At 40.7% G+C, this 14,132-nt stretch overlaps 1 protein-coding gene and 1 long non-coding RNA gene across 7 annotated transcripts in view; one reads left to right on the top strand and one right to left on the bottom strand.

The window, feature by feature from the left end:
- The window catches only part of LOC122541006, a 17,220-nt gene extending 13,716 nt beyond the window's left edge, over nt 1-3,504 (bottom strand). Inside the window, exon 1 of the long non-coding RNA XR_006309487.1 lies at nt 3,359-3,504. This is a non-coding gene — a long non-coding RNA (uncharacterized LOC122541006). The remainder of the gene's footprint in view (nt 1-3,358) is intronic.
- The window catches only part of LOC122541005 (SHC-transforming protein 1-like), a 142,298-nt gene that overhangs the window by 47,356 nt on the left and 80,810 nt on the right, over nt 1-14,132 (top strand). For 3 of the 6 annotated variants that reach the window (XM_043677433.1, XM_043677430.1, XM_043677431.1), the window contains one exon: nt 4,473-4,601. The exons of 1 other annotated variant lie outside the window; for it this stretch is intronic. In XM_043677433.1, the coding sequence (XP_043533368.1) occupies nt 4,500-4,601 (102 nt within the window). In that variant the 5' untranslated portion in view covers nt 4,473-4,499. Of the gene's footprint in view, nt 1-3,735; nt 4,602-14,132 lie in introns of those variants that run through there. 2 more of the 6 variants (XM_043677428.1, XM_043677429.1) reach the window with 2 other exon arrangements.

The raw sequence follows: 14,132 nt of genomic DNA on the forward strand, positions 1-14,132 counted from the left end.
GCACTGTCCCCATGACTTGTCCTACCTGCCTATCTTCTTTTCCACCTATCCACTCCACCCTCCCCCCGATCTTTCACCTTCATCCCCTCCCCCACTCACCTATTGTACTCTATGCTACTTTCTCCCCACCCCCACCCTCCTCTAGCTTATCTCTCCACCCTTCAGGCTCTCTGCCTGTATTCCTGATGAAGGGCTTTTGCCCGAAACGTCACTTTTACTGCTCCTCGGATGCTGCCTGAACTGCTGTGCTTTTCCAGCACCACTCTAATCTAGACGCTTGTTTCCAGCATCTATAGTCATTGTTTTTACCTAGAGAGGGGGAGCAAGGCAGGCAGAGCGAGCAAAAAGGAAACTTCAGAAAACTCCAAGCCCCAGAGGAGAGGCATTGGATCAATTAACCGAATAATGAATTATCTGAAAGAAATAGTTCCCACCCATCTCGTTAGGATAATCAAGGTTCCCTCTCTGTAGTCACTTACAGGGAGCAGCATCCAAATAAGGCAACATCTATATTGATTGGGTGACCATTCCAAAAGATGAGCATCAACAGTAAAGATCAAGTCATCTGGTGTTAAGCAATGAATGTTCTTAATCTTGTTAACTGGCTTCACAAAATGAATTCATTTCACCTTGTTAACTGACTTTACATATGGAATGCTTTTTCACCTCGTCAACCCACTACCTTCCTTCAGCACCTCAGTGTTTACTGCAAGTTCTTATCTGATCCAAGTCATGCTTGCTGAGTCTCGGTCCCACACAACCCAAAATTTAACTCTTTCCCTGCCTGCTCATACCTTATACACTTTCTCAATAGGGTCGATTTGGAAAAGTTGTTTGCCCTTGTGGGATAGTCAAAGATTAGTGGGCATCATCTCAGAATAAGGGGTTGCACACATTTGAAAGAGACAAGAAGAGATCACTTCTCTGAGGGGTAGAGATTCTGTGGAATTTTTAATCACAGAGGGCTGTAAAATTTGGTCATTAAGTACATTCAGGGCTGAGATGGACAGATTTTTAATCAGTAAGAGAATGAAGGGTGTGGGAGAAAGGCAGGAAAGTGAAAGTGATCAGCCATGATCTCTTTGAATGATCAGTAGATGCCATGGGCTGAATAACCTACTTCTGCTATGTCTGATTATATCACATTAACCAAGAAGATATAATAGAATTAGAATCACTATGCTAAATTGCCCATCGTGTTCAGGGATGTGTAGGTTAGTTGCATTAAGTCAGGGGTAAATATAGTGTAGGGGAATGGGTCTGGGTGGGTTACCCTTCAGAGGATTGATGTGGACTTGTTGGGCCAAAGGGCCTGTTTCCACACTGTAGGGGACTCTCTCATTCATAGTGAACATGCATAGAATCCTTACAGTGTGGAAGCAGACTATTCGGCGCATCGAGTCCACACCAACCATTCAAAGGACAGCCCCCTTGTAACCCTGCATTTCCCATGGCTACACATCCTTGGACAATTTAGCGTAGTCAATCTACCTAACCTGCACATTTTTGGATTACTGGAAGAAACCGGAGCACCAGGAGGAATTAATCATATGTAACTAATGCTGCCTTGCGACCAAATCTCTCACATATACAAAACCAAGTGGGTAAGGGTTATGTTAGGATGCAGGGTAATTTAAGTCACTTTAATCTTCCCAGCTATTCCCTACCAGCACAGTTTAAAAAGGTAAATTGGGGAGGACTGATACTGTTAACGATCCAGGCGGCACCGAGACTTGGATATTAATTCGGCTCACGTGAGTTAGATTGTTTTTGTCAACTAGGGAGCTGAATGAGTTTAGGGGACCGAGATCTTTGTGAGCATAGGCCCACAAAAACTGTGGGAAAGGGTTTTGCACTAAGTCGAGAGCCCTCGTCTTTGATCAAAGGCTGAAAGTACATTGTTGGGACAAAGGTGCAGAGGCAATTTGCTACAATCTGTGTGCTATGGCTAACATAGCCAGGTGAAAATGTGACCCCAACAGTAATAAAATAATAGCTTTCCATCCCTTAGTTAAGAGAAGCATAGCTCATCATTTTGGGTGGCACGGTGGCACAGTGGTTAGCACTGCTGCCTCACAGCGCCTGAGACCCGGGTTCAATTCCTGACTCAGGTGACTGACTGTGTGGAGTTTGCACATTCTCCCCGTGTCTGCGTGGGTTTCCTCCGGGTGCTCCGGTTTCCTCCCACAGTCCAAAGATGTGCAGGTCAGGTGAATTGGCCATGCTAAATTGCCCGTAGTGTTAGGTAAGGGGTAAATGTAGGGGTATGGGTGGGTTGCGCTTCGGCGGGTCGGTGTGGACTTGTTGGGCCGAAGAGCCTGTTTCCACACTGTAATGTAATCTAATCTAAACTGCTCGGAGTCATTAAAGCGTCATTTATTGGAGACACTTTTAATCAACTCAAAAGTCTACTGCAACTTCCGGAGCCTAGCTTTTAACGAGATTGGATGTTTGTGAAATTCTGGTTTAAGAGGCAATTATGTCAGCAGTTAAGATTATAACTTTTTTTATTTAAAATAAGAAAAAATATGGAGTACTGGTGCCCACAATGAGAATACACCATCGGTAAACTTCTGATATTCCCGGTCAGTAACTCGGTTGAGATAATTTTAATTCTCCAATGAATTGTACGCTTTAATTACTCATGTCCACGTCATTGTTGTGATTCACAACAGGGAGAGTCAGGTTTAAGTGAAATATTCTTCTCTTGGTTTAATTGTCGATATTTAACGAAACCTGAAATTCAAACGAACAAAACCAGATTATTTTTCCTCCGTGCCAGCCCACACAATTCCTGTCTTCCTGTGTGTTTGGCCGCCTCGTAGCTTCCATTATGTCTTCAGAGTAAATTTAACAGTCTCAGGAAGTCGCAGTAAACCGGAGATTGAACCAACAGTCAATAAAAGGAACTCCAAGCTCTGAAGGTGCATCATGTCCTTCCCACGGGATTAATACCGTATTTCCAAGTGTCCGTGACGTCCTTTTTAAGTCGTGAAAATTTATCAAGGCTTTAATCTTCTTTTTCAATGTTGATATTCATAATGCAAACGATCGTTTCCTAATAACGTTGTGTTATCTGCTATCGCTACATAAGTTTTGTTTTTGCATATAAAACGCAGATGGGTATATAAGGAGGGTGGATATTTATGGTATTTGCGGTGTATGAGTCAGAAAGCCTTGTGCTGATTGGGTGAAAGGAAACCACCCGAGGGATTGTCAGTCACTGACAGTGAGCTGCACTTCATTCACAGATTTATTAGCAAGTGCACGCGGGGTGGGGGGAGAGGAACAAACTCATTCACAAAAAGTTCATTCATAAAAATTGCACCAACACCCATTGTCCACTCGATTTACTGACCTTACCGGTGTGTCTCCCGTTTGTAACTCGCAGCTCGGGTCACTCCTGTTTAGCGGGAATGCCACCTGAAACCATTTTCCCGGTTAAGCAGTGTCAGCTTTTTTTCCCCCCCCAAGAATAAAAGGAAGCGATTATGCAGCGACCCTGAAGAGGAGCATTTGGAAGACGGATTTACGAAAGCCCTCCCCCTCTCCAGCGTCAGCGTTGTTGGGTTTTATTAAACAGATCGTGGGAGGGGAGGGCTGTAACGATTGGATCCACCTTTTAGTCTTGGGTGAAAGGGTGATCCAACCACACAGGGGCTTTTGGTGTTAAGCCCCGTGTTGTCTTTAGTGGTGGATACATCATTGGTTCGATTCTGGGAGGGGGGTCAGTGGGTCGGCTGACTGGGCACTAGCTCGGAGGGAGACGCCAGTCATTTTCTCCACGTCCTCTCCCGTTTAAAGCAGCACGATCCAAACTTGTACATCATTGTAGTTTGAGGACGGGGGACACAGTACATCAAAGCGGCGTCTGTATTTGTTTTGTTGGGGGGGTTGGGAAATAGCAATTAGCATGAGGGGCAGGACATCACCGACACGCCGATGAAACCAACCCGGTTTTGGTCTAGCCTAGCCTGTGGGTACTTTCTGAACTTCAAAAGCTCCCGGAGAGCAGGATCATTTCCAGCGGTAGGGCTATGAGAGAACGTGTCGGTTGTAATTTTACCGGATCATATGTAGAAGGATTTTTCAGAACGCCGGGCATGCTTCACAGGGCAAAGTACAGTCGTTTCAGAAACGATTCTTTAACATCATTAGACGACCCCCCGACCACCGCTTCACTCAGGGTCAAGAATTCATCCAGCTCGTCCCCTTGCTCTCCACTGACGCCCGGCTCTCCGGCAGATGAACTCTTGGCCGAGTCAGGGCATGCTGCGACCGGTCTGTGCATTCCCAAGATGACCAACCTGAAACTGTCTAACCCGGCCAGCCTGCTTGGCCTCAAGAGCTTGTCACTGGGCGCCAAGGAAATAGCCCGGGTGAAAGGCACCGACACCTTTGACGCTCAGAGTCTCTCTTCCTCCGCCCTCGACCTAACCAGCTGCTTCTCTGCATTCCCTCACCCCAAACAGGAGCTCCACAAGCTGGCCGCTAGCACAATGCAGTTTGGAGGGGGGCAACCCGTCAGCCAAGACTGGGCCAAAGTGTCGCCGCATCCTCGGGGCGATGTTCTCGGCTCTGGTGCACTTTACGCTGTGAGAGTAAGTAACTTTTTTAAAAAAAATTAACACTTTTAACAGCTATTGTCCTTTTGACTTATGCTGGATTTGTTATAGAAAGCACATTTTGAAAATGTATTTTGAACAGTGTATTCAGATTTCTACCTATTACTTATTTACACTTGTGATTCGTAATACCTTTACCTGGTTTGTGTAGAAAACTGATCTCAAACTATTCAATCAGGGCAGTCATGAAGTGTGAGAACTCATTATATGTGACCGCAGTCCTTTAAACAGCAAAGACATGGGAACAAAAACAAAGTGAAGAACGCTAATATAATGTACAGATCACGGCCCATGCTGAATTTATCTCTCTTGAAACAGGCATCCAGACAGAATATTTCACGCAACAATATTGATTTGTTTTAGACTTTAGAAGCTGCAGGCTATATCGTCGCCTGTTTCCTGATAACAGTGGCCGCGAGTGACTCTCAACAATGTGCGTGTAATTTAGGCATAAAACGAAGGAAATTTCTTATTTCTGTATCACCTGATTTTTTTTCCCATTCCATTTCTTAGTGTTGGCGTAGGCATAGTAATTATTTAATAATGAACTAGAACAGCTACACAGTTGACCAGAGCAGTTCACAAGTGTGGAACAAACAAGGTTTTGTTAATTGGACGGGCAATTAATACATATATAGATAGCAAGTAAAGTTGTGGTTAGTGTTGACTGGTATTTATAGAAGGTACTAAATCTGTCTGCTTATTATTGTGTTTTTAAAGTACCTGTGTGGGCTGTCAGGAAATGCACATCACACTTTATGCTACACTTCCTTGTCAGACTTGTTGGGACATTTCATGCAATTAATTAGCTCCTCATCAATTTTTAGACTTTTTAAAAGTTGCTAATAAACTGTCTATATTTTTTCTTTAAATAACAATGAAGTGGAAATATCAAGCCTGCTGTTTCTTCATGGAACATAAACTTAAAAATTAAAATTTCAATTGGCTTCACCTTGTCCACTATATTAGTGGCTGAGCTAGAAAGTTATGGATTCAAATCCCACCTCAGGATGCACTTGTACTGTTGGAGTTGGCAGCTTTCAGGTGAATCATCAAATTGAAAATCAGTGTGTTTTCTCATGAGTACATGAAACATCCTCTGCCACTATTTTGAAGAATAACAAAAATGTTATCTCCCGTGTCCTGGCCATTAGTTATCATCCCCGAATCAACATCATGAAAATGGATTATCTACTCATTATCACATTACTGTTTGTGGGAGTTGGCTGTGTGTACTAATTGACTGCTGCATTCAAATCAAAACAAGAACCACACTTGTATAACAACATAAATAGAAGTAGAAATAGCCCATATGTTCTCTTGAGCCTGCTCAGCCATCCAGTAAGTAATGGTTCATTTAATTGTGGCCTTAAACTTATCTTCCAGCATACGTGACTCCCTTGTAGGTCAAAAATCTGTCTAATGCAGCTTTGAATATAATCGATGACTTTGCCTATGATGCAATCTTGGGTAGAGAATTCCAAAGATTAAGGGCTTTGAAGAAATTCCTCCACCTTTTTTATTTTGAAACTTCCAAAAGACTTAATTGGCTGACAAGTGCTTTGGAACAATCTGAAGTTGAAAGGTCCTATATAAATGCAAGTTTATTTTGCTTTTTCTAAAGCAATCAATTAAACTGTAGACTTACTATTTCAAATTGTTAAGGATATAAGTTTCAAAGGGCTTTCTCTCATCAACAACACCATGCAATATATATTTTTATAAAGTAAAATAGAGTTTTCATGTTCAATACATTGATGTGTGGTAGTAGATATCTACAGATAATTGTTTCTTTTAAAACTAAAAACAGTACACAAAGTAGTGTAAGTAATGAAGGAAAGTAGAAATTTACATTTAGATGTTAATTATCAGATCATCTGATATAAATTTTTGAGTTAGAGAGTGGATTACAAAATGTTCTCGACATCTAATTTGGATTTTATAGCTCACACTTTGTGACACTGTTTGGTTTGACACTTTACATACCGAGTTTTATGTCATCCTTGTAGTTGGTTAAGGTAGGATTACAAAATCTCAGCCATTAGCAGCTGATCTAGTAAAGAACACAAGTATTTTAGAGCTAAACAAGCTTGAATTTCCAATTATTGAGAATAATATGAGGAAGTGATTCTCGGTCTACACTGCTTAAAAATAAAAACACAAGCTAATAAGATTGCTCCCAATATCATTTTGTTCCTTTCAGATGCAATTTTGAATGTGCTCTCAACTTTGAAAAAAGGCACCTACTTAATTAGTTTGTAAAATACTTTTATTAATAGAAAAGTACACAAATTTTCAAGCTGAAATGTCTTGTACAGAAAGTGTAGTAAAATTCTCCATGCAGCATGTTCCACTCCTGGGTGTCTCAATATAGTTGTATAACATTTTAATATAATTTAAGTGTGTTGAACAATGCATTCTGTTGAATACCTCTGTCTTTTGAGATGCCTGAACTTTCAATTTGAGTTTCCAAGAGCCCTACGGCTGAAGCCCAAGGTTAGAATTATAGAATATCTATCGTGTGGAAAGAGGCCATTTGGCCTATTGGTCTACACCGACCCTGCAAAGAGCATCCCACCAGACCCAACACCCCCATTCTATCTCCATTACCATGCTAATTCACCTAGTCTGCACATCCCTGGACTTTACAGCGCAATTTAGCATAGCCAATCCACTTAACCTGCACATCTTTGGACTTTACAACTCGCTGCACCACCTGGAATTTTTGTATGGTCCCACTGATGTGTTTGGACCTGCTGTTTATTATTCCTATTCACTTTCTTTGAACAACATGAGAGTTTGAAGGCAAATATGCATTTGTTTGTATAAACCATCAAGACATTGGCAATTGTGAATTTACAGCTCAAAGAAATTACTATTGTAAAAATTATGGAAATGTCAATGCATAATGCTATTAATACAAATTTACAAAACAACTGTAATGCTTTCAATGAGTGATTGATAGATTTCTCCCATTCCAGCAGTAATTGTCCTAATCCTCATGTTGATGTTTTTCTCCCTGTGCAAACTTTGGTTTCACATCTGGGTTCCTGTGTCCCTTGCAGTGTGTCTCTACCTAATCAACAATTAAACACATGACTGTTTTGCTTCTATCACACCTATAACCATATCGTTGAACAGTTAATTCTATCATATGGTACTGAGCTGCCTTTTTCCTCTGTCAGTTTCACGCTTGCTCCATGCACTCTTATTTATGCATTTATATATGTGATATTTGATAATAGGGGAAAGGTAGTTGAATGAACACACGCCAAATGGTGAACAAAATGAGTTGGAGTCGGTAGGTAACTGAGTATCTCAAGATCAGAGGGTACATGAAAGTACTTAAAACTGAAATGGGTAACTAAGAGAATGTGAGATGAAGTCAGGAAGAAATTTGACAGTTGAGGACCAGAATGTTCAAGTCCATTTGCTATAGCATAAGGAGTGATGTAGCTTGGAAGATGACTCAGTGACAGAAGTACAGAGATAGCTTTCAAACCAGGCATTCCATCCATTCAGTACATATTTAATCTATAGGGTAATAAACGGATATTACAGTTTGATCTTCTACCTGTGTCTCACATGGAAAGAGAAAGTAAGATTTACCCTTGCCATTTGGAAGTATGATTCATTCTGAAGCTGCATGTACACATGGATATTTCTGGCATTTCGCCAGATCTGTCAGAAAAATCTATGAACTCTCATAGGAAGTAGATTAGCTCCAGTGAGTCACTACTTCTTCCACTTCATCCATCATTCATGATGCTGAATATATATTTAGATCTTTAGCTGTTCTTTCATGCTGACATGCAGTAGTTTTTTTATTAACATATTAAGAATGAGCTATTACTAGACATTTATTTACTTTGGATATGGGGCAAAATATTTGTCTTATTCAGAGAATTATATATGTTTGCATAATATTTAAATATATGTGCACGCAACCATTACTTGTATTTTGGGAATGTTGCAATATACAAGTGTATACATTAACGTGGATGTTCATTACCCACATCTGTCCTCTGTTTATGACCAATCAAGTACATGCGTCAGTACACAAAAAATGAATTGCAGACACAACTGACCAGACAAGAACAAATGTCATTTTTTAAAAAAAATGAATGTTTTGGATCACTGAATCATACTGTACTGCCCAGTCAGGTTGCAACTCAAAAGATACTGTGGAAATAGACTGAGAGTGTCACCTTTGTAATGGGCCAAACAGTTGCCTGCAGAAAGTAGTACAGCAGCTGAAAATGGATCTGTGACACAATCTAGCAGGCGTCAGTGAAGTCTCTTGTCTCTTAACATTGGCAAGGCAGAGCAACACTGCTAAACAGAATAAATCTGAAGTTTCTGTGGGCCACCTGGTTTGAAAGACAATTTTTTGGAGGGGAGTAGAACTGTTTAATAAAACCATTAACTTTAGGTTTTCATAGAAAATCAACAGATAAGTGTAATAAATGAGATCTGTAAATGCCCCAGCTGATGAAGTGAAATTTAACTTGCTGTGTTTTTAGTTACTATAAACCAGTAATGTTGGCTCTAATACTTTTGGAACTGATATATTAATATATAAGAGCTGAATTAAACTAGATAAATTCTCTTTCACCTACACATGAATGCCACAACTGTTTTTTGAGTATTCAGGAAAATAACTTTTATCTCCATAAATGTTCTGTTTTGTTGGTCAATGTTGATGATGATGATGAAAGCCAAACAACATGAGTGCTATGATCTCTTAGACTTTTGATCATTCCAATGTCAGAATGATGGGAATGTATTTTGACAATCTTGCTGCGATCTACTCCAATTGATGGAAGAATTAATTTTGGTATAGTAAATTTATCTTCGCAAACAGCCAAACTTGATCATCTCTCAAACCTCGATAAAGTCAAAGTCGTCATTTTCCTACCAGACTATAAGGCTGCTCTCTCATTAGAAAGAGATGACTGGTGGTTGTTTCACATGAGGGTCACCACACTTCAGTGAGGGGAGAGGTTTAGAAGGAGACATAGTAATAACCTCGGCCAGTGTGGGAATTGAGCCTGTGCTGTTGGTGTTACTCTGCACTGCAAACCAGCCATCCAGCCAACTGAGCTAAATGATCCCCAACTCTAAACCCTAAGATGTACTATAAATAGTTTCTGAAGCAACAAACCTTCCCCCTTTGTGATGTCTTTTTGTTTTTGGGTGACAGAAAACAGGCTGAAACAGTAGGTGATTGTATTCTACCATACATCAGGTCTTGATCCAACTCCCGTGTTCTCAATGTTTGAAATCATCCTTTTGCACAGTAAAGGCAATGGTATAACACTCCTGTGCAGTACCCTGAAGTCTTAATGTATGTTCTATACTGTATAGCGAGACTGGTAGATTGGGAGTGATGTACACTTCATCCTCACCATGAAGATCCATGATGGAAGATGATTCCCATTTTAATGTGTTCTAGATTAGATTCCTTACAGTGTGGAAATAAACCCTTGGGCCCAACCAGTCCACACCGACCCTCCGAAAAGTAACCCACCCAGATCCATTTCCCTCCTAACACTAACACTAGTGGGCAATTTAGCATGGGCAATTTAGCGTGGCCAATTCGCCTGACCTGCACATCTTTGGATTGTGGGAGGAAACCAGAGCACCCGGAGGAAACCCACGCAGACACGGGGAGAATGTGCAAACTCCACACAGACAGTCACCCGAAGCTGGAATCAAACCTGGGACCCTGGTGTTGTGAGGCAGCAGTGGTAACCACTGAGCCACCGTGCCACCCCCAGATGTGCAGCTGTTTCCTTTGCGACTTCCATTTTAATAATAGATTTCCTCTGCAACTGTTATAAGCAAATGTAACAGTCAGTCATAACCAATGGTACTCCCATCTTGTGAATTTGGTTATAAACTTCCCTAGTTTTCCAAGCACAGAGTCCTCTATTACTTTTTCTGAGAATTATATAGCTCTTGAAAAGAAGTTCCAGATCTGAAACGTTTTACATGTTGGGTAAATTGGATTAATTAGTATCATAAACGCTCTTTCTTTCCCTGCTCTCATTTGGAATAGTTCTGCAGATTGAAGTATCAGTGGATTGGATGGTTTTGAAATAGAAAAAGATGCATAGGTAAATCCTAAATTGACCTGAACTCCAAATTTAGAACCGATTGTACTTGGGAGAAAATCTATGATATCAGTTACTGATATCTTATTTTGAAAAAAAAGTGTCTTTGCTGATTTGATAAGAATAGAAGTATCCCGTTTTTCCTTTTCGTGATCCTCTTGTCTGTTTCCTCCTCTCTTTACCCTGCAATTTCCTTTTTTTATTATTGTTCTACTCTTGGCCTGCCAAGCAGACTAGAAGACTCAAACTTACCAGTATATATCAGTTCCAAATGTAAGGCACAGATTGTTAGAATTGAATTGGCTTTTTCAAAATCAGACAGGCCAATTTATGAACTGTACTTACACTTAATTTCCATACCAGCCCAAAGTAATTTCCTGACCCTTTATTGTTTTATCTAATTTTTTTTCCTCTAACTGGGCCAATTTTAATCACTTAAAAGCAAGGGTAGAATTTCAACATTTTTATTATACCAGCAATTTGCATAGCCTTCTTCAGCCAGAGGGTGGTGACTCTGTGGAACCCATTGCCGCAGGAAGCTTTGGAGGCCACGTCATTGTGTATTTAAGACAGAGAGAGGTCCCTGATTAGTAAGGGGATCGAGGGTTATGGGAGAAGGCGGGAGAATGGGGTTGTGAAACATACAGATTAGATTACTTACAGTGTGGAAACAGGCCTTTCGGCCCAACAAGTCCACACCGACCCTCCGAAGAGCATCCCACCCAGACCCATTCCTCTACATTTACCCCTTCAACTAACACTACGGGCAATTTAGCATGGCCAATTCACCTAACCTGCACATCTTTTGGACTGTGGGAGGAAACTAGAGCACCCGGAGGAAACCCACGCAGACACGGGGAGAATGTGCAAACTTCACACAGATAGTTGCCTGAAGCGGGAATTGAACCCGCGTCTCAACCACTGTGCCACCGTGCCATGATTGAACGATAGAGCAGACTCGATGAACTGAATGGCCTAATTCTAGTCTTATTGTCTACATGTCATGAAGTGGAGGAGTCGGTGTTGGACTGGTGGACAAAGTTTTTAAAAAAAACACACACCACCAGGTTATAGTCCAACAAGTTTATTTGGAAGCACTGCTCCTTCAAGGCATGAAGGCATGGTCAAAATTAAGTTGTCGAGTCAAAGGAGGAATTATTTGGGATCACCATAAACTTCACCTTAAAGGTCAGTCAGTGGTGGTGAGATAGATAGCTTCCAACTGGTTATTTCAGAGCAAGAGATTTAGGCAACTCAATGTATAGCCATTGATAATTGGCTAAAGTGGCTGGTAGATGGCATATGCCAAATGCAGCCATATAGGTAGAACTTAAAAACCAAAAAAGAGCAGTCACATTGCTGGTAGTATACTTTAGGCCCCCTAACAATCCGAAAGGAATGGGACAGCAAATACGTAGGCAAATATCAGAGAAGTATAAAAGTAACAGGGTTGTGATAGTAGGGGATTTCAACATCTCCATCATTAACTGGGGTAGTGATTAGTGTAAAACGTTTAGAGGGAATGGAATCCTTAAAATACCTCCAGGAGATTTTTTTTTCAGCCAGTATGTAGAAGGCCCTACGAGAGAGTAGTGGTCCTTAATTTTAGGTCAGAAGCTGGGTAATTGGTGAAGTATTAATGGATGAGCATTTTACAGACAGTGATCGTAACTCCATTAGATTCAAGATTGCTATGAAGAATAGGCTTGAAATCAAGTTCTAATCTAGGGTAAGGCTGAATTTTAATAGCATCAGGTATGATTTGTCCAGAGCGGAATGGGAGCAGATAGTTTTTAGGTTAATCTGTGTCAGAGCAGTGCAACACATTTTTAAGAAGGAAATAGGGAGCGTAAAGGGCCATCATCGAATAGAGAAAAAGGGTGGGACCAATAAGTCCAGAAAATCCTCAGTCATTGCAGGCATGTGCAGGATTAGATAAAGAGAAAAAGGAGGCTCAGAACAGCGGAAGCCCATGGGGAGTATAGAATGTACAAGGAGAAATTTAAAAAGAAAATTAGGAGAACAAAAAGGGGTGGGGCGGGGGAATAATGGTAGGAATAATAATGGACAATCCTCACTTACAAGTACATTGAGGGAAAGAGTAGGGCCCACTAACAACCATGGTGATAATTTGTACATGAAGCCAGAGGACATCGGTCGGGTTCTTTTGAATACTTTGTGTCGGTTCTTACGAGTGAAAGGGATGATTTCAAACTTACAATGGATGGATAGTTTTTCCAAAGCTATGATAAACTGTTCTCACTAGGAAACTGATCCTTTGGTCCAAACAGATTTAGTTTTTTGTTGTAGTGCTGCTTAAGCTTACAGAAAACATTTGACAGTGGTGTGTCTTTTGGTTTAGCGACACTGAACAAATTGTTAGTGTTTCATATACATCTGGGCCTGCTTCAGTCAGGTACATTAATGGTTTCCTCTTCCCACAACCAAATTATCAGGAACATGCAAAATACTATTAACAGTGGAAAAATGTCTCAATCTAATCTACGTATCCCCAGAAAGACACTCAATTGTGACTGTACTCTTCCAATCTCCTAATAATAACTGTTGATGCCACCATCTTTGAAGATCACTCCACCCAGTTGTATAAACATGACCAGATTATTAAAACTGTTTCTCAATACTCATACAAACAAGAGGGTGCAATTGCAGTTGTAAAAGGATGTTGCAATTTCTGACACTGCTAAAGGCTTCAGAGAGATTGGAAGTGCTGAAACAATAGAGTCTGATAGAAAATGTCATTTGTAGCAGCGATTAGAATGTAAACTGGCATGAATAAACCGAGATATGAATGTAGATTTTCAGAGCGATGACTTTTGTGGGTACATTGAGTTGTTGGAGACCGCATGATGGCTTACAAGGACCTCAGTGAGTTTTGTCAGGGGGGAGTCTGGTGATGTGTTTTGAAATGGCTGGAACTTGAAAGGATAAAAGTATTTAAAATGTCGGTTAGTGGAGGGGTTGGTTTTGGATACTTAGAGATTTGGTATGAATGGAGTCAAGGAAACACCAAGGGAGGTTTGAGTTCTGATGCTGGGTGAAATTGACTTGATAATCTGGGGAGAGATGATGAATCCTAGAGCCTTTTATTATTCTTTCTTGGTATGTCTATCTGATGCCCATCCATAATTGCCCTTGAATTGAATGGCCTGCTTGGTCATTTCAGAGTGCATTTAAGAATTGACCACATTGGTGTGGACCTGAAGTCACATGTTGGCCAGATTTCTCTCTCAAATGTAATTGAACCAGATGGATTTTCATGGCAATCATGGTCATCAACAATAAGTTTCATGATCATCATTATTGTTATCAACTTTCAAATTCAGATTTCTCTTCTATTATTTGAATTTAAATTCCACCAGGCACCATTATG

This window comes from Chiloscyllium plagiosum, chromosome 36 (assembly GCF_004010195.1).
Source record: "Chiloscyllium plagiosum isolate BGI_BamShark_2017 chromosome 36, ASM401019v2, whole genome shotgun sequence".
In the NCBI taxonomy this organism is placed as follows: Eukaryota; Metazoa; Chordata; class Chondrichthyes; order Orectolobiformes; family Hemiscylliidae; genus Chiloscyllium; species Chiloscyllium plagiosum.